At 39.9% G+C, this 24354-nt stretch overlaps 1 protein-coding gene across 1 annotated transcript in view; it reads right to left on the bottom strand.

Moving 5' to 3' along the window:
• The window catches only part of LOC126456964 (COP9 signalosome complex subunit 6), a 45715-nt gene extending 22811 nt beyond the window's left edge, over positions 1–22904 (bottom strand). The window contains exon 1 of the mRNA XM_050092900.1: positions 22573–22904. Within this exon, the coding sequence (XP_049948857.1) occupies positions 22573–22747 (175 nt within the window). The 5' untranslated portion in view covers positions 22748–22904. The remainder of the gene's footprint in view (positions 1–22572) is intronic.
• Between the last annotated feature and the right edge of the window lie 1450 nt (positions 22905–24354).

Genomic DNA, 24354 nt, shown 5'->3' with positions numbered 1-24354 from the left:
ATCATCAATGGTGGCTGGGAGAGGTGGCCGAAACACCATATCCTTAACATACCCCCATAAGAAAAAATCGCAGGGGGTAAGATCAGGGCTTCTTCTCGGCCGTCCAGAACTTTTCCCTTTGCACAAACACACATTCTCTGTAAACTGTTTATACTAACGTTTAATACACCACCTATCAAGAAGCTTAACACCATACTTCGTTTGAAATGCACGCTGAACAACTGTCGTCGATTCACTTCTGCCGTACTCAATAACACAAAAAGCTTTCTGTTGAGCGGTCGCCATATTAGCATCAACTGACGCTGATGCCTAGTCAACAGCGCCTCAAGCGAACAAATGTACAACTAAATGAAAATTTATAGCTCCCTTAATTCGCCGACAGATAGTGCTTAGCTCTGCCTTTTGTTGTTGCAGAGTTTTAAATTCCTAAAGTTGTGGTATTCTTTTTGAATCACCCTGTATTTTAGTATGCGAACATATTTGTGCTCTTTTTAAAACAGAACACACTAAATCCCATTACTCTCCTGCTGTAGTTAAGCCTTCATACTCAGCATCTCCCTCTCACTGCCAGGGTCATTATAAATAAACTTTCGCTACTTGAGCCAGAGTACACTGGAAACTATTTACCATATGGGTACCCAACTTTGTAGGAATGATGTCCAGACAGCGTGCTGCAGAATTTGCATTGTTAATAGTGTTATTGTCATGACTTGCCATTAAGCGTCAGTACTTGTACGGTGATTTAGACTTTAAAGACAGCATCAGTGTGCACTGAATTTGCAGACAGTCAACATGGGTCTGGACAAAGTCAATGGAGCGTTGATCGTAAAGCTTTTTTATCAAAACCAACAGCAATAGTACTGATGCACTTTGTGAGCTTTGACACATTAAAAGAATACGGAGAGGTCCTCTTCCTTCACTAGTGTTGGAGAACATGATTCGGAAGTTCCAGTTAACTGGCGATTTGGGAATTACTCCTAGGAGAAGCCGACGGCCAACTGCACCAAAAATTGTTGAAGAAGCTACTGTTGCCATGGCTGAGCATGCTGGACGCAACATGCTATCTTCAAGCAGTGCACAAACCGTGTCACGACAGCTGAAGATTCCATGGCCCACCTTTCGAAAAGTGCAGCAAACAGTTATGAAGTGGTATTTCCAGTGTGGTTCCACATTGCCATGGATGCCTCTCTCATTTACACTGTCTCCTTCTGTTTTTATTTCTACTGCCACTGTCTCCACCATCCCTTGGCAGCTCAAAAATTCTGGAAAGGGGGGGGGGGAGTCCAAATTGTGTTTTCCGCTATACCTAAGTGTTTAAAATTTTGGTCCAAAATATGCACTCCCCCATATCTACCTATTACAAATTGCCAGCCTGGGTTGGATCCAGACACCCCCAAGCCTGTGTATTGTCTCCACTTATCTCTCTTTTTCATTTCCACTGTAACTGTCTCCCCTCTCTTTTGGTCCGACTACTTCTATCTCCCCCCCTCCCCCCCCCCCCCCCCTATGAACCATGGACCTTGCCGTTGGTGGGTTGGCTTGCGTGCCTCAACGATACAGATAGCCGTACCGTAGGTGCAACCACAACGGAGGGGTATCTGTTGAGAGCCCAGACAAACGTGTGGTTCCTGAAGAGGGGCAGCAGCCTTTTCAGTAGTTGCAGGGGCAACAGTCTGGATGACTGACTGATCTGGCCTTGTAACACTAACCAAAATGGCCTTACTGTTCTGGTACTGCAAACAGCTGAAAACAAGGGGAAACTACAGCCATAATTTTTCCCGAGGGCATGCAGCTTTACTGTATGATTAAATTATGGGTAAAATATTCTGGAGGTAAAATAGTCCCCCATTCGGATCTCCGGGCGAGGACTAGTCAAGAGGAGAAAGAATACTGGCATTCTATAGATCGGAGCTTGGAATGTCAGATCCCTTAATCGCCCAGGTAGGTTAGAAAATTTAAAAAGGGAAATGGATAGGTTAATGTTATATATACTGGGAATTAGTGAAGTTCGGTGGCAGGAGGAACAAGACTTTTGGTCAGGTGAATACAGGGCTATAAACACAAAATCAAATAGGGGTAATGCAGAAGTAGGTTTAATAATGAATAAAAAAAAAAAATAATATAAGAGCACGGGTAAGCTACTACAAACAGCATAGTGAACGCATTATTGTGGCCAAGATAGATACGAAGCCCATGTCTACTACAGTAGTACAAGTTTATATGCCAACTAGCTCTGCAGATGAAGAAATTAATGAAATGTATGATGAGATAAAAGAAATTATTCAGGTAGTGAAGGGAGATGAAAATTTAATAGTCATGGGTGACTGGAATTCGTGAGTAGGAAAAGGGAGAGAGGGAACATAGTAGGTGAATATGGATTGGGGCTAAGAAATGAAATAGGAAGCCGCCTGATAGAGTTTTGGACAGAGCATAACTTAATCATAGCTAACACTTGGTTCAAGAATCAGGAAAGAAGGTTGTATACATGGAAGAATCCTGGAGATACTAAAAGTATCAGATAGATTATATAATGGTAAGACAGAGATTTAGGAACCAGATTTTAAACTGTAAGACATTTCCAGGGGCAGATGTGGACTCAGACCACAATCTATTGGTTATGAACTGTAGATTAAAACTGAAGAAACTGCAAAAAGGTGGGAATTTAAGGAGATGGGACCTGGATAAACTGAAAGAACCAGAGGTTGTACAGAGTTTCAGGGAGAGCATAAGGGAACAATTGACAGGAATGGGGGAAAGAAATACAGTAGAAAAAGAATGGGTAGCTTTGAGTGATGAAATAGTGAAGGCAGCAGAGGGTCAAGTAGGTAAAAAGACGAGGGCTAGTAGAACTCCTTGGATAACAGAAGAAATATTGAATTTAATTGATGAAAGGAGAAAATATAAAAATGCAGTAAATGAAGCAGGCAAAAAGGAATACAGACGTCTCAAAAATGAGATCGACAGGAAGTGCAAAATGGCTAAGCAGGGATGGCTAGAGGACAAATGTAAGGATGTAGAGGCATATATCACTAGGGGTAAGATAGATACTGCCTACAGGAAAATTAAAGAAACCTTTGGAGAAAGGAGAGCCACTTGTATGAACAACAAGAGCTCAGATGGAAACCCAGTTCTAAACAAAGAAGTGAAAGCAGGAAGGAGTATATACAGGGTCTATACAAGGGCGATGTACTTGAGGACAATATTATGGAAATGGAAGAGGATGTAGATGAAGATGAAATGGGAGATATGATACTGCATGAAGAGTTTGACAGAGCACTGAAAGACCTGAGTCGAAACAAGGCCCCGGGAGTAGACAACATTCCATTAGAACTACTGACGGCCTTGGGAGAGAGAGTCCTGACAAAACTCTACCATCTGGTGAGCAAGATGTATGAGACAGGTGAAATACCCTCGGACTTCAAGAAGAATATAATAATTCCAACCCCAAAGAAAGCAGGTGTTGACAGATGTGAAAATTACCGAACTATCAGTTTAATAAGCCACGGCTGCAAAATACTAACGCGAATTCTTTACAGACAAATGGAAAAACTTATAGAAGGCGACCTCGGGGAAGATCAGTTTGGATTCCGTAGAAATGTTGGAACACGTGAGGCAATACTGACCCTATGACTTATCTTAGAGGAAAGATTAAGGAAAGGCAAACCTACGTTTCTAGCATTTGTAGACTTAGAGAAAGCTTTTGACAATGTTGACTGGAATACTCTCTTTCAAATTCTGAAGGTGGCAGCTGTAAAATACAGGGAGCGAAAGGCTATTTACAATTTGTACAGAAAGCAGATGGCAGTTATAAGAGTCGAGGGGTATGAAAGAGAAGCAGTGGTTGGGAAGGGAGTGAGACAGGGCTGTAGCCTATCCCCGAAGTTATTCAATCTGTATATTGAGCAAGCAATAAAGGAAACAAAAGAAAAATTCGGAGTAGGTATTAAAATCCGTGGAGAAGAAATAAAAACTTTGAGGTTCGCCGATGACATTGTAATTCTGTCAGACAGAGCAAAGGACTTGGAAGAACAGCTGAACGGAATGGACAGTTTCTTGAAAGGAGGGTATAAGATGAGCATCAACAAAAGTAAAACGAGGATAATGGAATGTAGTCGAATTAAGTCGGGTGATGTTGAGGGAATTAGATTAGGAAATGAGACACTTAAAGTAGTAAAGGAGTTTTGCTATTTGGGGAGCAAAATAACTGATGATGGTCGAAGTAGAGAGGATATAAAATGTAGAATGGCAATGGCAAGGAAAGCGTTTCTGAAGAAGAAAAATTTGTTAACATCAAGTATAGACTTGTCAGAAAGTCATTTATGAAAGTATTTGTATGGAGTGTAGCCATGTATGGAAGTGAAACATGGACGATAAATAGTTTAGACAAGAAGAGAATAGAAGCTTTCGAAATGTGGTGCTACAGAAGAATGCTGAAGATTAGATGGGTAGATCACATAACTAATGAGGAGGTATTGAATAGAATTGGGGAGAAGAGGAGCTTGTGGCACAACTTGGACATCTTCTGAGACATCGGTTGGTAGGACATCTTCTGAGACATTGAGGGATCACCAATTTAGTATTGGAGGGCAGCACGGAGGGTAAAAATGGTAGAGGGAGACTAAGAGATGAATACACTAAGCAGATTTAGAAGGATGTAGGCTGCATTAGATGGGATGTAGGCTGCATTAGATACTGGGAGATGAAGAAGCTTGCACAGGATAGAGTAGCATGGAGAGCTGCATCAAACCAGTCTCAGGACTGAAGACCACAACAACAACAACAACAACAACTACTACTACTTCTATCTCCACCCATCTCTCTCTCTCTCTCTCTCTCTCTCTCTCTCTCTCTCTCTCTCTCTCTCACACACACACACACACACACACACACACAGTCACTGTCTCTCACTGAATATCAGTATCTCCTCTCTCTTTGGTTCCCAATGCTATTTTCTTCATCCAGCACTGTCTCCTCTCTCTTGCACCGTCACTCTCTCTCTGCTCCTCTCTTCCAGCACAAACAACTGCAAACATGTTCGTATGCAAAATTTTTGGTGAAGAAGGCGGAATGAGAATTAAGACAGCTGGATCTCCATTTTTCTGTTAGAGTCTTTTAAAGAGGAACATATTCGCCTTTTTTGTGTTCCGATAGGAGCATTTTTCCACTGGTTCCCTTCTTTTCTCTGGTACAGCTGAGAGTGCTGCTTATATAAATGCATTCTACAGGTCAATAAAGTTTTGTCAATTTATTTATGTACTTTATAATTGAAGGAAACATTCCACTCCCTTCCTTTCGTCTTCCCCTCTCCTTCCCTCTTTCCTGATGAGGCAACAGTTTGTTGCGAAAGCTTGAATTTTGTGTGTATGTTTGTGTTTGTTTGTGTGTCTATCGACCTGCCAGCGCTTTTGTTCGGTAAGTCACCTCATCTTTGTTTTTATATTTATGTACTTTGACATTTATGTTCTTTGACATGTATAAAGTTTACACAAAATCTCATGCTTTACATTTATTCTGGCTACTTGTGTAATCTTGGACCTCTTGGACGACAGCTCTACATCATTCCATAGTGCATCAAATCAGTCCTTCCTTAATTGCAGAGGGAGCATAAATTTGTCAGACTCACTTCCTATGAAATTTGAGTGCCTAATTTATTTGCATAGTACAGCATGTTTTGCAACAAACTGTTCCTAAACCTCGTGTACATATAGCACAAATTCAGACAATGTTTCCAAAACTCACCCAATCCTAAAGCACTATTTCTAAAATCCAACTTATCAAAGCTGGTGTTACTGTAACTGGAACATTTTTAAAGAATATTCAATGAAGGGAATGTTCTCACACAACTTTTGTGAAGTTAAGAGCTTGCTATGTGTGCTTTCGAGTTTTTGGCATGCCATTGTAATTCAGCTGTAGGCTAGTGAGCAGTAGCTAGCAGCAGCTGTATCCCACTTGCATACAGCATTTAGTTTATTCGTTTTTGTAAGGGTTTCTGTGAGGAAGTGAACAATATCTATTTATCTGTGTTGAGCAGTGTTTTCTTCTAAATGTTTCCAATTTTTTTTTTTTTGCATATATTAATGACACATGAGCTGACTTAATCAAGTTGTGTTCAGTTCTTAACAGGAGCAGTAGCCAGAAGCTGGACAACTCAATTTGAATTAGTGAGCACTCCAAGAACTGTGGTCTTGTCACTGAGAAACGAGTGATAGTCAGAAACATCTACATCCACATCTGCAGTGAAAAATGGCCTTTGTTTTCATTATTTCCACCCTAACTTGTGTACCATACCTGTGACACTCTCTACATCCTTTCGTGATAATACAAAATGTGCTACTGCTCTCTGAACTTTTTTGAAGTTCTTCATCTGCTAAGGAACACACACCACACAGCATTACTCTAGCAGAGGGCAGACAAGCATAGGGTAGGTAGTCTCTGTAGAGGATCTGTTGCACCTTCCAAGTGCTTTTTCCGATAAAATGCAGTCTTCGGTTCACTTTCCGTACAATGTTACCTATGTTGTCGTTCCAATTTAAGCTGTCCGTAATTATAATCCCCAAGTATTTAATTGAATTGATACCCTTTAGATTTGTGTGGCTTATTGTGTAACCAGTATTTAGCAGATTACTTTTAGCACTAAATGGGAGATCTCACACTTTCCATTATTTAGTCAACTGCCACTTTTTGCATCATATAGATATCTTGTCTAAATCAGTTTGCAGTTGGTTTTGAATTTTTGATGACTTTACTAGGTGATAAATAATAGCACCATCTGCAAATTATCTAAGAGGGGTGCTCAGATTGTCTCCTAAATCATTTGTATAAATTAGGAATAACAGGGTATCTATAATACACTAGACTCTCACTAATCCGGCCATTCCTGGCACTTATGGGTGCCGGATTAGTGGAAGTGGAAGATTATTGAGTGCCTGAAATTTATTTTATTCATTTATTTTGTTTTTTATTTATTTTGAAAACATAGGGGATATAGTGTACTGTACTTTACTTAACTGAAGGATATAATTTTAAAACATAGACAATATATTTTGTTAAATCCAAACATACATTAATTTTCAAAGAAAACTTAGTCCTGAGTGTATTCTGTACATAGTTATACAGTCGTATCACTCACTATGAAACATGTCCCTAATTTTTAACTGTCGCAATGATGATACGCGATGGTGGCATGCTTAATCATGCAACTGCTTAACAAGCATTACATCGGTACTGCATGTATCTGGTTGTTGCATAATGTACTCCAGGAAGACCTTGGCAGCTTCAGCACCAGCAGTGAGATAAATCTTCATGCTTTCTCCTCCTGTGTCCTCCTCTTCATCACTTTCATCATTACTTTCTTGCACGCTTTTGATTATTTCTTCATCTGTTACAAGTTTGGTTTGTATTACAATTTTCCTCATTCAGCCACTTAGTAACATCATCATCATCAATTTCTTCTCCTCCCGGAATGTCGTGGAACATGTCAGTGTACAAAGTAATTGATAATTCCAAATTGACTGGCTCATTGCTGTCACTCACTACTGGATCCAACCCGGCATCAATGGATGGTCACAATTTTCTCCAGCTCTTCGTTATGGTAGTGTTCTCCACTTTATTCTATGCTTCAGCTTCTTGGAAAACAATATCACGCATGTTAATTGCTTTCCACGCCTTCAGCGTAGTCTCGATAGAGCCATTTTCACTTTCGTTCAGCAAGTAGACAAGAAGTGAATGTCTTTAACGACATTCAACTGATTACAAAATTCCTTGGTCCATGGGCTGAATTAGGGCTGTCATATTGGGTGGGAGAAAGAGTGCTTGTACATGTATATCATTGGAATTTAAAGAAACATCTGAAGGATGACTGGGAGTATTGTCAATTGTAAGAATAGCTTTCAGTGGAAGCTTTTTCTTCTTTAGCTCTTTTCTCACTGCTAGTACAAATGTTTCATAGACCACCGAGAAAATATTTGTCTGTCCATCCACGCTTTCTTCTGGGTGCAATACTGCACTGGTAGAGTATTTGTGTCAGTGTGTTGAAAACAGTGTGGATGTTGGGATTTTCCAATCACCATAACCGGTAGTTTATGACTCCCATTTGCATTACATCATGCCATTACTGTTATGCGCTGTTTCTGTTGCTTGTAACCACGAGCTTCCTTCTCGTTCTTGGCAGCTAATGTTTTTGAAAGAAGGATCTTGTAAAAAGAGTCCTGTTTCATCAGCTTTAGACAAGGCATCAGCAGTTAAATCTTCTTCCTATACCATCTTCCATCTTACAAACTCATCAGTATCCTTACCGTTAGCTGAGCAACTTTCCCTGGTGACTGTTAGCTGCCAAATGTCATGTCGTTTTTTCCAGTTTGATAGCCAATCTTCGCTTGCTGCAGACAAGTTACTACTGCCAAGTTGTTTGATATATGCAGCTGCTTTTCCTTTATAATTGGGTCACAGACTGGAATTCATTTATTGTGTTGTTGTATGAACCATCTATAAACAGCTACGTCCAGTTCTTCGTTCTCTCTCTCTCTCTCTCTCTCTCTCTCTCTCTCTCTCTCTCTCACTCACACACACACACACACACACACACACACACACACACACACACACACACTTCCGTTTTCCCAACTCACTATCCATTTGTGTTGAGTACTGTCGAATAACATCTTATTTCTTTTTGATGTCATAAATAGTTGCTTGTCCAACATTGAACTCAGCAGCAAAGGCTTTCTGCAAAAAACCTCGATTTAACTCATCTAAAATTTCAAGTTCCTAAATTTCAAGTTTCTGCTTGAGGTCTAGTGTGACATGTTTCCTTTAAGAAGACATGATTCCGAACTGTAAAGAAAGCTACAATTTCAAATACAATATATAAAGCACGATTTAACTAAGCATTGTTGTACATGATAATTCATTGTGCATGTGTTTTTGGATGTGCGCCGGATTACTGAGGGGCCAGACCGGATTACTGAGAGGCCAGACTACTGAGGGCCGGATTAGTGAGAGTCTAGTGTACTTCCCTGAGGAATGCCAGACATCTTTTCTTTTTTACTTTTGAAGTCAACTACTTGAACTGTGACCCCTCTGACAGGAAATCATAAATCCAATCACACAACTGAGATGGTACTCCACTGGCACACAATTTGATTAGAAGCTGCTTGTGAGAGATTATATCAAAGCCTTCTGGAAATCTAGAAATATGGAATCAGTTCAAGATCTCCTGTCAATAGCACTCATAACTCCGTGAGAATAACGAGCTAGCTGTGTTGCACATGAACGATATTTTCTAAAATCGTGCTGACCTTGTGTTAATAGATTGTTTTCAAAGTAATTCTTAATGTTCAAACACAGCATTTCAAAATTCTACTGCAAATCGACATCAGTGATAGATCTGTAATTCAGTGGATTACTTGTATTTCCTTTCTCGAGTATTGGTGTGACCTGTGCAACTTGTTGTCATCAAGCAAACAGTTGTATATTATTGCTAAGTATGGACCTACTATGTCACCATACTATGAAAGGAAACCTAGCTGGTATACAGTCTGGACTGGACGACTTGCCTTTATTAAATGATTTAAGTTACTTTGCAAAGTTTGAAAAATTAGAAAGATATGGAATGCAGGTGGGGATGACAATCAGTCAAAGACCAAGTATATGTTAACATCTAGGAAAAGGTGTAGTGAGGGAGAAAAAAGCACGACTATGAATGGGAAAGAATATGAATGTTGTGAGAGCTTTAAATATCTGTTAACCAAGAATAATGATATGAGTGAAGAAATACATGCAAGGATTTCAGGTGTTAACAGGAACTACTTTGCACTGATTAAAGTATTTAAAGCAGGAAGCCTCAGTAGGAATCTGAAGCTGATAGTATGAGACCTGCTGTGATGTGTGGTTCAGAGACTTGAACTACCTATTCGAACGCAGAACAACTGGTGAGATAAGGACTGATGAATAGAAGTCGGAGGGGGTCCTTGAAAACCCTTGTTATGGAGAGTAAGTACAATGTGAAGGTGCCAGACACTTGGAAATAATTGGAAGGAGAAACAGCATTGGTCGTATTTTTTTGTTTTATTATCTGCAAAAATCGATTTTCAGTCACTTAGTGACCATCCTCAGTGCTGTAATATACAATTAAAATTGGTAGGCACTGGTATCAACAAGCTTAGAGCAATCACATAAACTGTCACATTCCTCACATAGGTAAAAAAAGACTGCAATGAGGTGTTAGCATTTAGAAAAAGTGTACTGTATTTCTGTTTCTAGCTGGACCAGATGGTCAGTTGTGGATCTTCCCTCCCGGAAACCATCCTGATAGGACAAAAGACGCTGAGATTCAAGAACCCAGCATAATCTGTGGGCAACCATCCTCTCCAGCAGTTTGCAGAACATCATGGTGAGGTTAATCAGTCAGAAACTGTCAAAAGACATTGGATTTTTGCCTGGCTTAAGAACTGGGACAATGATACTATCTCCCCATTGTGAAAGGAAGACACCTTTGAGACAAAGACAGTTGAAGACCCTGAGTAAGTGTAGCCTTCGAGTAGCATACAGGTGCTGGATCACCTGATTAAGAATTAGGTCAGGGCTTGGGACCGTGTCACAAGGCAATGCAAGAATCAGAAACAGTTCTCAGTTAACAAAAGATTCATTACATGATTTGGTTTGATGGAGGATAAAACACTAGTCATTTCTGCAGTAGAAAGGTAACCAAATAAGAGGACATTGATGCTGTCACAAAGTGGGTCACAAGATGTTCACAAAGAAGTGATTCATTGGTATGGAGGCAACCCTGAAGGACAAGACCCAGAACAGTTGTTGATCATTTGTGGCCAAGAAGACTATGGAACCTTGGCTACACCTGGGACGAAGAGGTGTTTATTCCCAGGAAGAAGATACAATACTCAGCATTCCTTCTTGCTAGATTTAATTAGACAGGTAGCCTTACCACAAAGTCCTTTGAAAGTGATAAGGTTTGTGCATGAAGGATGCTGCTTAAAATGTTCCACGTCTCTTCGGCAATCCTGAACAGCAACTGCAATGTCTTGAGTCCACCGTGGCACTGGCTGGCAGTGGAGGGCACCTGAATAAAGGGAAATAGTAGTTCCGGCAGTGTGGGTATCACATCTGAGATTCTTGCACAACCTCACTGATGCAACCTGATAGAGAGCAGGCAAAGGTTACAGCACAGGCATTCAACTGCCAGTTGGGTCTTCAAGCACCCAATATGGTAGTTGGTCCATCGGGTGATGGCAAGGAAGTGACAGAATCACCATAAGCAGTCACTGTCACAAAGATTGGCATGTAGTGACCAATACAGTGAAGCAACGAGACAGAGAGAAGAGAACATTAGATCAATAGCTGAAAAGATGCCATGGGTGACAGTGAAGTGGGTAGGAGTATCATCACTAAAGGAAGATAGAGCATGGTAAGAAGCTGGCCAATTGGAAGGCTCCAACCACACACAGTGGTACTCACCAACAGGAGGTGGTGTGCACTGAAATACACAAGTACTATTGCTTCCAACATAGTACGAAGGGGAATCCACTCACTGACAACATCTGTGTGGACCAATGTATAGATGCCTCCATATGCTCTCTCAGGGTAAGCACAGTTCCAATAGAATTCACAATAACTGCAGAGCATTGGGGACTGGGCATCAGTGAAATGCATTTCTTGTAGAACAATGAAAATTGCATAAGAGGAGGAAATAAGGTTTTTAGTTCTGGCAGGTGTCAGTAATAACCATTACAGTTCCACTGAATGTTTGTGTAATGAGCGTCCAGGTTTGGTGTGAAGGATGAGTGTCCAGGTTTGGTGTGAAGGAGCCAAGGGGACTGGTCATGCCCTAGGATCACTGTCTGCCACCAATGGCAGTGGAAACACATCAATGAGCATTAATTCAGAATCCAATGGAGTGGGGGGATCTTGTGGCTCCGGGGTCACCAGGGTGGCCTTGTACCGATTCTTCTTTGGATGCCACGATTCTTGTGAGTTTATCCTTGATGAACATGAAGATGGATGAAGAGCAGGCAACCCTGGGACCTACAGGTCATGGTTCCTTCAGCCATTGGTTGGAATCAGGCCCCAGATCTGTAGTTTCTGGGGAGAAGGATCCAAAGAGGGAGTCTTGTCACTGGTAGCTGCTCCTTCAGCCAGGTGCGGGAAGTGGTTGCTAAAGACGGTGCTGTGAGAAGCACAAGAGATGAGGGTGGTGGGAGAACCAGTTTTGAAAAAATGGAGGTATTTGGATTGATGACTGAGTTTCACATAATTTGACATCATCTGTATATACTTTTTTCCTTCAAGATTGGACAAACTGGTGAATGTTAAGTACAATGTTCCATGCAACTGACACACAAAGATGTGTTGCTCACAAGAACTACTTTCGTGGAGAGAACATCCACAGCCACCACATTCTGGGGCCGCCGTGCTGCAGGAAAACATATGACCAAAGCACAAGCATTGAAAGCACTTGTGAGCAGTGGGTCATAGGGTTTAACATCACATTTGTACACCACGAATAAATTTTCTAGGAGGACACTCCCTACAAAGGCCAAGACAAACACGCCTGAATCTATTATATAATCATTGGGATCTTTCTGGACTTGCAGCTCAAGACCAGCCTGTAGTTCCTCATCTGTTTGAAGCATAAAGTCAAGGTGGAAAATGACTGGTTGGACCGTATTCAAAGTCGTGTATTGGGCAGTGATCACTGGTACCTTACCCAGACATTCACATGCATGAAGAGTTGTAGACTGAGCAACAGGAGAGGCTTTAATCAACAGTAATCCATTGCACATTTTTCATAAAGACTCTACTTCTCTAAATTTATTTTCAGTATGCTTCACAGAAATAATGACTTTGTTGCGGTAAAAGTCTACTGTACAGCAAGTACTTAAAAACTTGTTTTGCTCCTAGATGTCTGGTATGCCCCGCTTTCCAAGGGGTAGCCAGTATATTGAAAGTAGTATGGTTGTGACTAATTGCATGGAAGTTTTGATGCCTATCTGAAGAGACAGCCAGAACAGAACAGCCATAATCTGCAAAATGTCCACCCTAATGTCAATTACCACGATCAAGGGCTCTACCCACAGACACCACTCACCCTAGCAAAGGCCATCTGGGATGATGGCCGTTGCTGGGAGTCCCAATGCTCCAGGAACACAGACATCTACTTCATGGCATGCATGGTGCCCACGAGCACAATTCAGAAAAACTGGTGGTGGTACAAAGGATCCAGATGCAGGCTGTAAAGCAATCACTGATGAGAAAAACACTGGGTTGGGCAGCATGCACAGCAACAGGGTGGTCCAGCTGTCTCTTGGCCGCTGCTTGTCAGTGGTCATTCTTACAGACAGACAGCTTGTTGGTGGTCTTGGTGGCATACAAAGCAGCACAGGGCGTGCAGCTAAGTTTGTAGATTACACGATTGCTTTCACAAGTAGCCCTGCCGTTGATGGAATAGGTGATGCTTGTGATAGAACTGGAGTAGGTGGTGATGGAAGGGTGTATGGGACAAGTTTCACATCTAAGTCTGTTACAGGGATAAGAGCCATGAGGCAAGGTTGGTATCAGGGGTGGAGTAACGATGGACAAGGATATTGTGTAGGTTCAGTGGGTGACGGAATAGCACTATGGGACGGGTGGGAAGGATAGTGGGTAGGATATTCCTCATTTCAGGGCACAAGAGGTAGTCGAAACCCTGGTGGAGAAAGTGACTCAGTTGCTCCAGTCGTGGGTGGTACTGAGTCATGAAGGGAATGCTCCTTTGTGACCAGATGGTGCAGCTCATGGAAGTGATGGTTGACCAAAACTTGTTTCTGTATAGGGCTGGGAATGTAATTTCTGTCTGTGAAGGCCTCAGTGAGGCCCTTGGTATATTTGGGAAGGGAGTGCTCGTCACTACGGTTGTGACAGCCACGAGAGGCTGAGCTGTATGAAAGGAACTTCATGGTACGGAATGGGTGGCTGCTGTTGAAGTGGAGATATTGATGGTGGTTGGTAGGTCTGATATGGACAGAAGTACTCATGTGGCCATCTTCGAGGTGAAGGTCAACATTGAGAAAGGTAACTTGTCATGTTGAGGAGGACCAGGTGAAATGAATAGAGGAGAAGGTGTTGAGGTTCTGGAGGAATGTGGACAGGGTGTCCTCACCATCGCTCCAGATCATGAAGATGTCTCAATGAATGAACCAGGTGAGAAGTTTGGGATTCTGGGTGGTTATGAAGGCTTCCTCAAGGTGGCCCATCAATAGGTTGGCATAGGATGGTGCCATGTGGGTGCCCATTGCTGTACCATGAATTTGTCTGTAGGTGATGCCTCCAAAGGTGAAGTAATTCCGGGTGAGGATATAGCTGGCCATGATGACCAGGAAAGAGGTTGCAGGTTTGGGATCAGTTGGGCATTGGGAAAGGCAGTGTTCAGCAGCGGCAAGGCTATGGGCATTAGAGTTGTTAATGTAAAGGGAGGTGGCGGAATAGTGACAAACAAGGCACCATGTGGTACAGAAAGAGAAATAATGGAGAGTCAGTGGAGGAAATAGTGTCTTACATGTACGAGTATGGTTTACGAGCAATAGGCTGTCTTCAAGAGCACAGATTCTCTCCGTGAGGGCACAGTAACTTGTCACAATGTGCTGTCATGAGTGGTTGGGTTTATGGACTTTAGGAAACATGCAGAAGGTGGAGTGCAGGAAGTGGAAGGTGTGAGAAAGAAGACAGACTCAGCAGAGGGGTTGTAGGATGTGCCTGAGGTCTTGAGGAAGGACTGGAGATTTTGTAGAATTTCTGGAATGGGGTCACTTTTGCGGGGTCTGTATGTGGATGAACCTGACAGCTGGAGGAGACCTCCCACCAGGTATCAGCTACCTCATCAAAGGCAAGGCTACATGTAAAAGCAGTCACTTAATCTACAATCTAAGTTGCAACCACTGCACTGCATTCTACATGGGCATAACAACCAACAAACTGCATGAACAGCCAATGACAAACTGTGGCCAAGAGACAGTTGAGTTGCCCAGTTGCTGAATATGCTGCTCAACATGACATTCTTCACTTCAGGGACTGCTTCACAGTCTGTGGCATCTGGATCCTTCCTACCAACACCAGCTTTCCTAAACAGCACAGGTAGAAACTCTCCCTGCAATGCACCCTACATCACCTTAACCCCCTGACCTCGACCTTAGTTAATCCCCTTCTTTCACCCATTCATCACCTACACAGCCTTCAGATTCCTATTTCACAAATGCACCTACAGTCTTTTAATCCCTCCTCTACTTCTCTCCCCCCCCCCCCCCCCCCAGTCTAACCTCCCGACTGCACCTAGCTACCCTATTCTGTTCTCACCATATCCCTCACCCTGCATGCTCCCACAAGCAGCACTTCACCATCCCCAACCCCTAACCTGCTAAACCTTCCCCTCCACACTCAGCCTCCTCCTTACCGCCACAACCCAGACTGCACAGTGGCCAGCAGTGTCGCCTCAGTGACCAGAGCCATTAGTCACGTGTTTTTTAATTATGCTTGCGTGAATGTGCGTGTGTCGTCTAGTTTAGAAGGTCTTTTGGCCAAAAACTCACATGTTTAGTAGTCTTTTTGTTGTGCCTGTCTGTGACTCAACATTTCCACAACATGATGAGTAGTTATCTATTGTTTTCATAATAGTGTCGTTATTCCATCCTGGATCTTCTACTGTTTGACCTATCTGCTGTTGTTTAGTCATTGGCTTTAAAATGCTGTTTGTTGCTGGCTCTTTTCTACATTTCCACTACATGATGAGTAGTGATTATTCTTTTCATAATTGTGTCATTATTCTATCCTGGATCTTCTACTGTTTGACATATTCGCTGTTGTTTAGTCATAGGCTTGCCAATGTTGCTGGCTCTTTTCTATATGAAATAGGATTGGTGTGTGCCCATTGCAACATGCCCCCTCTGTCCTACACCATTCCTTTCCAATCAAGACACGGCCCTGATGGTTACTAGCCAAGTACACAAGTGATTCACAGCGAATAGCCTAATCCTAACTTTTTTCAAAAACAAATATGACAGTTTCAGAAAATAAATAAAAAAACTTCAAGCTCATGAATTGGATATTAGCAACCAGAAAATGGAAAGAGTAAATTGGTCAGCTAATCAAGAAACTTAGATCAGTGTGATTCACACTAAGAGTCATTCCTCACTTTGTTACTGGGAAGTAATGCTGTTGCAACATTTTGCATACTTCCATTCTAGACTCTCCTACGATACAATCTTCTGGGGAAATGCTGCAGGAGTTGAAAAAGTTTTTAACTTCAGAAACAAGCATTGGGGCCTTTCATATAAATTCCTGCAGTAATCTCTTCAAGTATATCAGGATATTTAGGTTAACAGATCAATATGCAATACTCACTGATAATGTTTATAGCCAAACAGGGAATTATTTCAGGAAAACTGTCATTCACAACATCATAAGACAGGCGAAGGCTCTGCTACTCTCACAAAAGTACACACAGGAGTTACTGAAGTTAATAAAGTACAAATTATGATGACAAAACATAAAAAGGGTACTTTCATTTATTTTACTATTTTAGTCATTCATTTAAAACTTACACCTGGTTTTAATATTATAAGCAACCAGCTGTTCTTTGAAAATGAGCAAAATAGAATACATGTGATCATGTAATACTGTATTATTTCACTTGACTTACCCAACATTACTAGTACATTACTTGTGCAATATGTAAGCAATAGGACTAAATAAAAATCAAATCAAGCCCTTGGTTAAATCATAAAATTTTATGACTTACTTCTGTTTCTACACCTAACTATATTGCTTCTTTTTTTTTTTTTTTTGATACTACTTGCGTGATCCTCGAGTGGAACAGAGGGAGGGAAATATGACTTTGGCGCAAATTGTGCCCTCCGCCACACAGCGCTTGGTGGCTAGCGGAGTATATATGTAGATGTAATCTGTCTGCCCACTTTTAATATTTTGATGTAAGTTCCCAGTGTCATTACAACCAAGGCCCCAGAGGCACATATTGATCCCATTTTTCTAACAGCAGTCTGTGATTAGTTGAGCACCTATTTCAAGACTGAAATCACATGACAGGATAATATAGGTATACACCCTAATATATGGTATCTAAACTCATTTGCCAATGAATTGGAGTAACAGTAGAACTTTACAAAGGACCACAAGGGAAATTACAGATGGAACAGCTGAATTGTGGATCAGTGTTTCATGCAATTTAAAAAAAAATTAAATCATAGGGCTACGGAGGTGGATGGGTGAAGATAAGTGATCAGTTTTTCTTTTTGCAAATAACACATTTCCTCTTAATCATACACATAAAAGGTGTTGTAAACATCTGCACATGGGAGGCCCATTGTTAACTTTAGCCGGCGTAAGTGTATTCTTAAAGTCATCTATAAGTTGTGCTTTTCTGTATAAGACTACAATTGCTAAAAGAAAATAATGACATGAAACTGTAAGAAAATTCAGGAGGATAACCTTGTGTGTTCTAGTCTTCATTTCAATGAGATATTTCTTATAAATCACAATACAACACCTGTAAGAATTGAAAAAATACTAGCAACCAACTAATTAGGCAACACCACCCCCGGTCTGAGATAATGAAAGTCACCAATTTCTGGAAAATATAGCAATCAAGGAGCTTAATTTTCTATATCTGTTTACAATAGTACTAGTGGGCCATTCCGTGCCAAGTGGTCTAATATCGAGAAATGTTCCCACATGACCATCATGGATTTTGATGAAATTTTGTATGAACGTTCACACATGTTCTCAATGAACACTGGTAAAGCTTCAGTTTCAGAAATTCAATACTTGCAGAGATATAGTCACTTGTTTGAAACCATAGCACAGCTTCCAATAGTGCATCCTTGAATTTTCAGCAACTTTGAGACGAGACATCTCTGTAAGTATTTGCACGAAAGAAACAAAACTTGGCCATCTTATACAACTTTTAGAACTCTTTGAAGCAAAATATTAAGAAAAGGATTTCTGAGCAATTTTCATATTGATAATTTGAAGCAAAGTTGGGCGAAAAAATAGCTGTTTTAAAAAATTGTGTACTTTAGTTTTTTATATCTCCAAAAGTAATTGTGGGATGTACATGAAACTTCGCACACCATAACTCACCAACACAAGGTCTTAGAATATAAAATTCAATTCTCCTATTGCTTTCCATTATTTCACAAATCTAGGATGAAGTTGATTTTTCAAAAAGTGCTAAAAATGGGTATTTTTAGTCAAATTTTTCAAAAAAGTGTTTTCTCCAAACTCTTCTAAACTATGGTCATTAGAAAGAGCATATTCTAAACTATCTAGAAAAGTGGATTTGGTTTTGCAATGCAAGCATATAAGGCCCTAAAAAGTAGCATCATCAAAGAGGTGCACTGGAAGTTTGAACACATTTTTCTGGCACTCAAATTATACCTGAAACCTTTTATTATGCCTAATAAATGTTTATTAGTGCCTTGAATAATTGAAATAAAAAGATCTAGTAAATAGGCAATGAGACTGTCAGAAAAACTTGAAAACTATGAGAAGTTGCCCTTCTGCTTTTATCGTAAGTGTTCATCTGCATAAAACTCTTCTCATTTGTAAAAAAAAAAAAAAAAAAAAAAAAAAAAAAAAAAGAAGAAGAAGAAGGGGGGAGGGAGGGAGAGGGAGAGGGAGAGGGAGAGGGAGAGGGAGAGGGAGGAGGGAGGAGAGAGAGAGAGAGAGAGAGAGAGAGCATAAAGAATTCAATGAATAATAGCTTCATATTTTTTGTACTTCTCAAAATTGTAAATATTTACAAGTGGAAAATGAACCTAATTTTTGGATTCAATTGTATAAAACATTTTTCCAAAAAAGAATCAGTTTGCTTGAATCATGCATCAAGTGATGTAAATTTTCCAATCAATATTGCAGAGATTTTAATACCTAGGTGTTGTAACCTGTGAATTTTTGTCTTAAAGTTATTAGGGAAACGTGTGAAATTGGTTGGTTAAACATCTAAGAGTTTTAATTTTTGTATTTAATCACACTTAAATGTAGCCTATTACCTTGGTAAATACGTAACCACTAGTTTCACAGAGAAAATTCACAAGATTCACTGTTTATAGAAAATATAATGGCAACAATTACTTTAACAATCAGATTGTTTCATTATTGTGAGCCTTGTTTGAACAATCAGTATTTCAGTGGTGTGTTTGCAGCACAGTGAGTGGGTTCTCTTGACTGAGTGTGGATTGTTAAGTGACTCTTAAGACCATCAAAGTTTGTAATCTCATTTACTAAAAATTGTTTTCATTGTGTGTCTTTTATAGCATATATCTCTTATTAGATTTTTTCATTGGTATTATACATTGTGTATAATTTCATTCAGTAGCAATTTGTCTGAAATTTAAGCAGATTATAATTTGCACTTAGAGCCCAAATACATTATTTAGTTACTGATTAAAGATGAATGCAGAAGGGAACAGCATACCTTCCTGCTCAATTAAGCAAGGAGATAGTGGAACAAAGTGTCATGTCTTTTTCTTTGCCAAAAAAGCTGCTTTAAATGGTTTGCGAATTTTAGTGATGAGGAAAAAGAGTTGTTGGTCCGACGTTCTGAAGCAAAGCTGGACAATACCTCTCAAGTTTGCCTACACCATGAAGCGCTCTTATTGACACAATATGAGAGGTTACAAAACAAATGCTTCAATCCCTTTGGGAAGGTGAATCATAATGGTAAGGCACGAATTCGCACTCTTGATACTGAAACAGCTAATACGGCTTCTGATATGTTGAAGAAGCAGCTTGTTAATAACATAAAGCCAGGTCAGAAAATTTGTCCGGCTTGCAGGACTACCTTAAATAAACACTTGGACGAAGCTTTATCAGCCTCATCATCACATTCTGATGAGGACTTTACACCAAAAGAAGAATTAAATAGTAGCTTATTGTCTATCATGTCAAAAATTGAAATAGGTTTGAGGAAACAATCTAAGGAACCCAAGAGTGCCTTCTAATTTTACACAGAGCACTTAAATAATTTTACTATCAGGCTTGGGAACCTGTGTAAAGAAACCCTTATCAGGCTTGGGATCCTGTGGTAAAGAAACCCACCCGTGGCTGTTGTTGCTAAGCTATTGGGCGTGGCCCCTATGGCAATGGGAATGCTAGTTTTCTCAGGTGAAATGAAACTAGCAGTGGTTAAGCCACCATGGACCATAGCAACTCATTTATACACTTCTTTTCCATCAGTAAGCTGGTGTTGTTCAATAAACAGGCAACTAATAATTAGATGATTATGCAAATAAATTTTATGATTTACATTCATTCTTAATAATAATAAGTGTGTGTGTGTGTGTGTGAGAGAGAGAGAGAGAGAGAGAGAGAGAGAGAGAGGGGGGGGGGGGGGGGGTGACAATTAAGAAATAACATTGTTTCTATTTTTATTCTTTTGCTATTCGAACTTAAGCTGGGTCCTATTCATCAGGACTTCTTATTTCACTTATCCCAGATGTTAATAAACATGTATAAGGCAAAATAAAAGATTTCGGGTATAATTTGAGTGCCAGAAAAATGTGTTCGAACTTACAGTGCGCCTCTTTGATGATGCTACTTTTTAGGGCCTTATATGCTTGCATTGCAAAACCAAATCCACTTTTCTAGATAGTTTAGAATATGCTCTTTCTAATGACCATAGTTTAGAAGAGTTTGGAGAAAACACTTTTTTGAAAAATTTGACTAAAAATACCCATTTTTAGCACTTTTTGAAAAATCGTCAAATTTATCCTAGATTTGTGAAATAATGGAAAGCAATAGGAGAATGAAATTTTATATTCTAAGACCTTGTGTTGGTGAGTTACGGTGTGCAAAGTTTCATGCAAATACTTACAGAGATATCTCAAAGTTGCTGAAAATTCAAGGACGCACTATAGAAAGCTGTGCTATGGTCTTAAAAAAGTGATTGTATCTCCTAAAGTATTGAATTTCTGTAACTGAAACTTTATCAGTGTTCATTGAGAACATGTGTGAATGTTCATACAAAATTTCATCAAAATCCATGAGGGTCATGTGGGAGCCTCTAGACCACTTGGCATGGAATGACCCTAGTCTGTTTCAGTTTTCTATCATCATGATCTGAGATGTCATTATTAAAGTTTAAAAAATGTTTGAACATGATGGATCATCGGTGAATTCCTTAGTACAGAAGGAAAGTTAATATGGAAGGCACTGAAGGTTTCACATGGGAGTGAATGTGGCATACTCCATCTCAGTGAAATAATATATGAAGCTGATAAGTGAGTGTTGGTGGGTCATCACACAGAACAAATTTAAGAAATGAGGGAAGAGTAAATTATCTATTGTTACTGTTATTTGCTATAGAGTAACAGGTTATGAAATGACAAAAACTTGATGAACACATATAATATACAGGATTATCGTATGGGTGCACAGTGCACACAAGTAGTAACCGACTATCATCAGAGTAGGTGTAAACACAAAACGTTTATATGCATCAGTACCTCCTTCACTATCGTAAATAAGCATATCTTCTACATAAACAATTTGATACATGGTTTGGGACAGTTATTTCATTGCTTTCTTGAGATAAATCACAGAAAATTGCATGTAAAACATAAAGCAAACATTCCTTTCAGCGTGCATAAATGTGCTACACGTTGGATGACATCTCTGTTAAAAAGGACTGCATCTGATATTTAACAAAAGACAATTATCTGAACTATACAGGTTTCCGTTACAGTACCCTGTCAGTGAAGGTATCGGAGAAACAGGTATTAATTATTTAGGAATAAAGTAGATGACTCACCGAAAGACAAAGCACTGCACTGTCGAGAGGCACGCAAACAAAAGGTATGGAGCTTGGCTAACTTTTGGAATGCACTTCCTTATGCTAGCTCTCTCTCTCTCTCTCTCTCTCTCTCTCTCTCACACACACACACACACACACACACACACACACACAACTTCTCTCTCTCTCACACTCAATCCTGGAGGACCTCCTCACTACGGATCAATTGGAAGGGAAGTAAATCTAATCTAATCTCATTCACTCACTCACTCTCATGCACACGCCTGTCTCCCTACATTGTGCTGAGTCAACTGATATATGAGAATTGCTGAGTCAAGTTAATAGGTTTTAAAATGGTTACTGTACGACCACATTTCATTGCCAAACATTGTTCATATTTGCTTCTGTACAACATGTTCAATTATTTGTTTATAAAAACATCATATGTGGACTTTATCATGACATGTGATCAGAATTTTTAACGGCACAGATCATTGTGACCGCCATCTAATTGCAAAGTCGTAAGTACGAGGACAGATATAGCAATTCTTCAATGTGACTGAACAGTTCCATACGTAGGTTTTGTGTGACACTATGTTGTAGGTCTCAAGGCACAGCTAATGAAAGATTGGTGATATTATTTAATTTCATCCAAAACTAAATCAATATAAATAAACCTGATTATCCACAATCCCTCGTGAATGTTATTAATTCAAGAGGAAAACAATGAAAATAGACACTGGGAGAGAGCAACTATTTCTAATATGCTGAGTTCATACCTTGTTGCGGTGTTCCTTTCTGCGCTCTTAGTCTTGTCCAGTGTTCGGAGATATTCATTATGACTAGTGGGTGCAACGAAACAGAAACACTACCAACAGTGCCAGACGATGCCATAACACTTTTAGCTGGAGCCGTCTCGTCAACCTCCATTTCTGTTTTCTGAGAGTTACTCATCGTGATGCGATAAGCGTGTCGGTAAAATATGAATGAAGAAATTACAGTCTTCTTCCAAATTCGCCTGCAGACGTTTCTAACACATATTTACACTCATACTTTCGCTACCTTGTGCATGTTGTTCTTTGACAATGTGATGTTTCTGATTAGCGACGCCAAAGATTTAAAATTAACGTAACTTGTGATAGCGAGCATCGCTGACGTCTTTAGTTATATTTATGTTAGACTGTGGTTATATTTCGTAACAAATGAAACTATCAATGCAGCTTGTATAAAAACTAAAATTTTTCGAGGCTCAAAGAAATTATCAAATGTTTTTTTCCTTTTTATTCGCTTCTATATTATCTAATGTGTAATCCTACTAACTCATAAAACGTAAGTTATTAATGGTTCTTTTTCCATAACGCCCACAACAGACGAATGTCTTTGACTACTGATTTGTTATCTGAGTGTCGTCAATAGTACTGGAAAGAATACGTACAGCAACAGCGAGTTGAGTACCATACGCGAACATACAGGAATTAAAAAGTGAATTGCTGGGACAGCACCACGTGCATGGACATCAGCATGAATCTGAGTTATACTACGGTAGCAATGTTTCTGGGCAGCAACAATTCTATATGAAATAGTACCGTTAATTGGGGTGAAGTGATCTAATGTGATGGACTGAGACAAAACGCCGTGTTTGATATGCATCTATATAGGCAACGCAAAGTAAATGTGGCGACATTGACGTTTCCCAGGCATGTACGTCAATTTTTAAAGCATGAGGCAGTCAGCTGTTGTTTTACTGCTAATTTTGCTGATTAGTTGTGTTGTTTACTATGAGAGACTGTGTTGTGCCTTGTCCCATATTTGAATAAAGATGAATTTCCTGCAAAAGGTAAGGAACGTAACTATGATCGATAATTTTTTAATGATATTCCAAATTTAAAAAAGACTTCTTTTTAAAAAATGTAAAAAAATTAAAGTTGGTTCTGCCCTGGACGTACCACTTCACTCCACTGAACCTAAATTTTCCTAATTCAATGTTTTTTGTATTTTCGGTAGAACAAGATGCCCACGTTTTACAAGAGTCCCCCTGGGACAAAATCAGCACAAGGCTGATGATTTAAATAAAGTCGTAAATGAAGTAAAAAATGGAAAATTAACTTTGGGTGCTGCATTGGAAAAGTGTCACAGACACGGCAAAGATATTTTGAAAATGTAAAAAATCCTCAAAAACACTCTTGGCATGCAAACAACTTTGAGTTCTGTAGAAGAGCCTGTATTGAAAGGTGGGTCTTATTCATTTTCTATGTTAACATGCAGTATCTAGGCCCTGCCAGTACCTAAATAAACATGTGGTAATTCCAGTCCTAACGCTGACATGGTAGAGGATGGAAAACACCAACCTGTAATGAGACGTAGAAGCACAATGCAACTGAACAAAGCGAATGGCGAGCAGACAAGGCCAAGAGAGCAGATTTAAAGATGATAGTGTGAGGGATGAAGAAATCTAATGATGGATGGTCGCCACAAACAGTTACAATTAGCGGTCCACTATGGTGGATATATTCCAAGAATAAACCTGATATAAACAAATGCAATGATTGGTCAGAAGCTGT

This window comes from Schistocerca serialis, chromosome 2 (assembly GCF_023864345.2).
Source record: "Schistocerca serialis cubense isolate TAMUIC-IGC-003099 chromosome 2, iqSchSeri2.2, whole genome shotgun sequence".
Taxonomy (NCBI): Eukaryota; Metazoa; Arthropoda; class Insecta; order Orthoptera; family Acrididae; genus Schistocerca; species Schistocerca serialis.
This window is presented reverse-complemented; position numbering and strand designations above follow the sequence as displayed.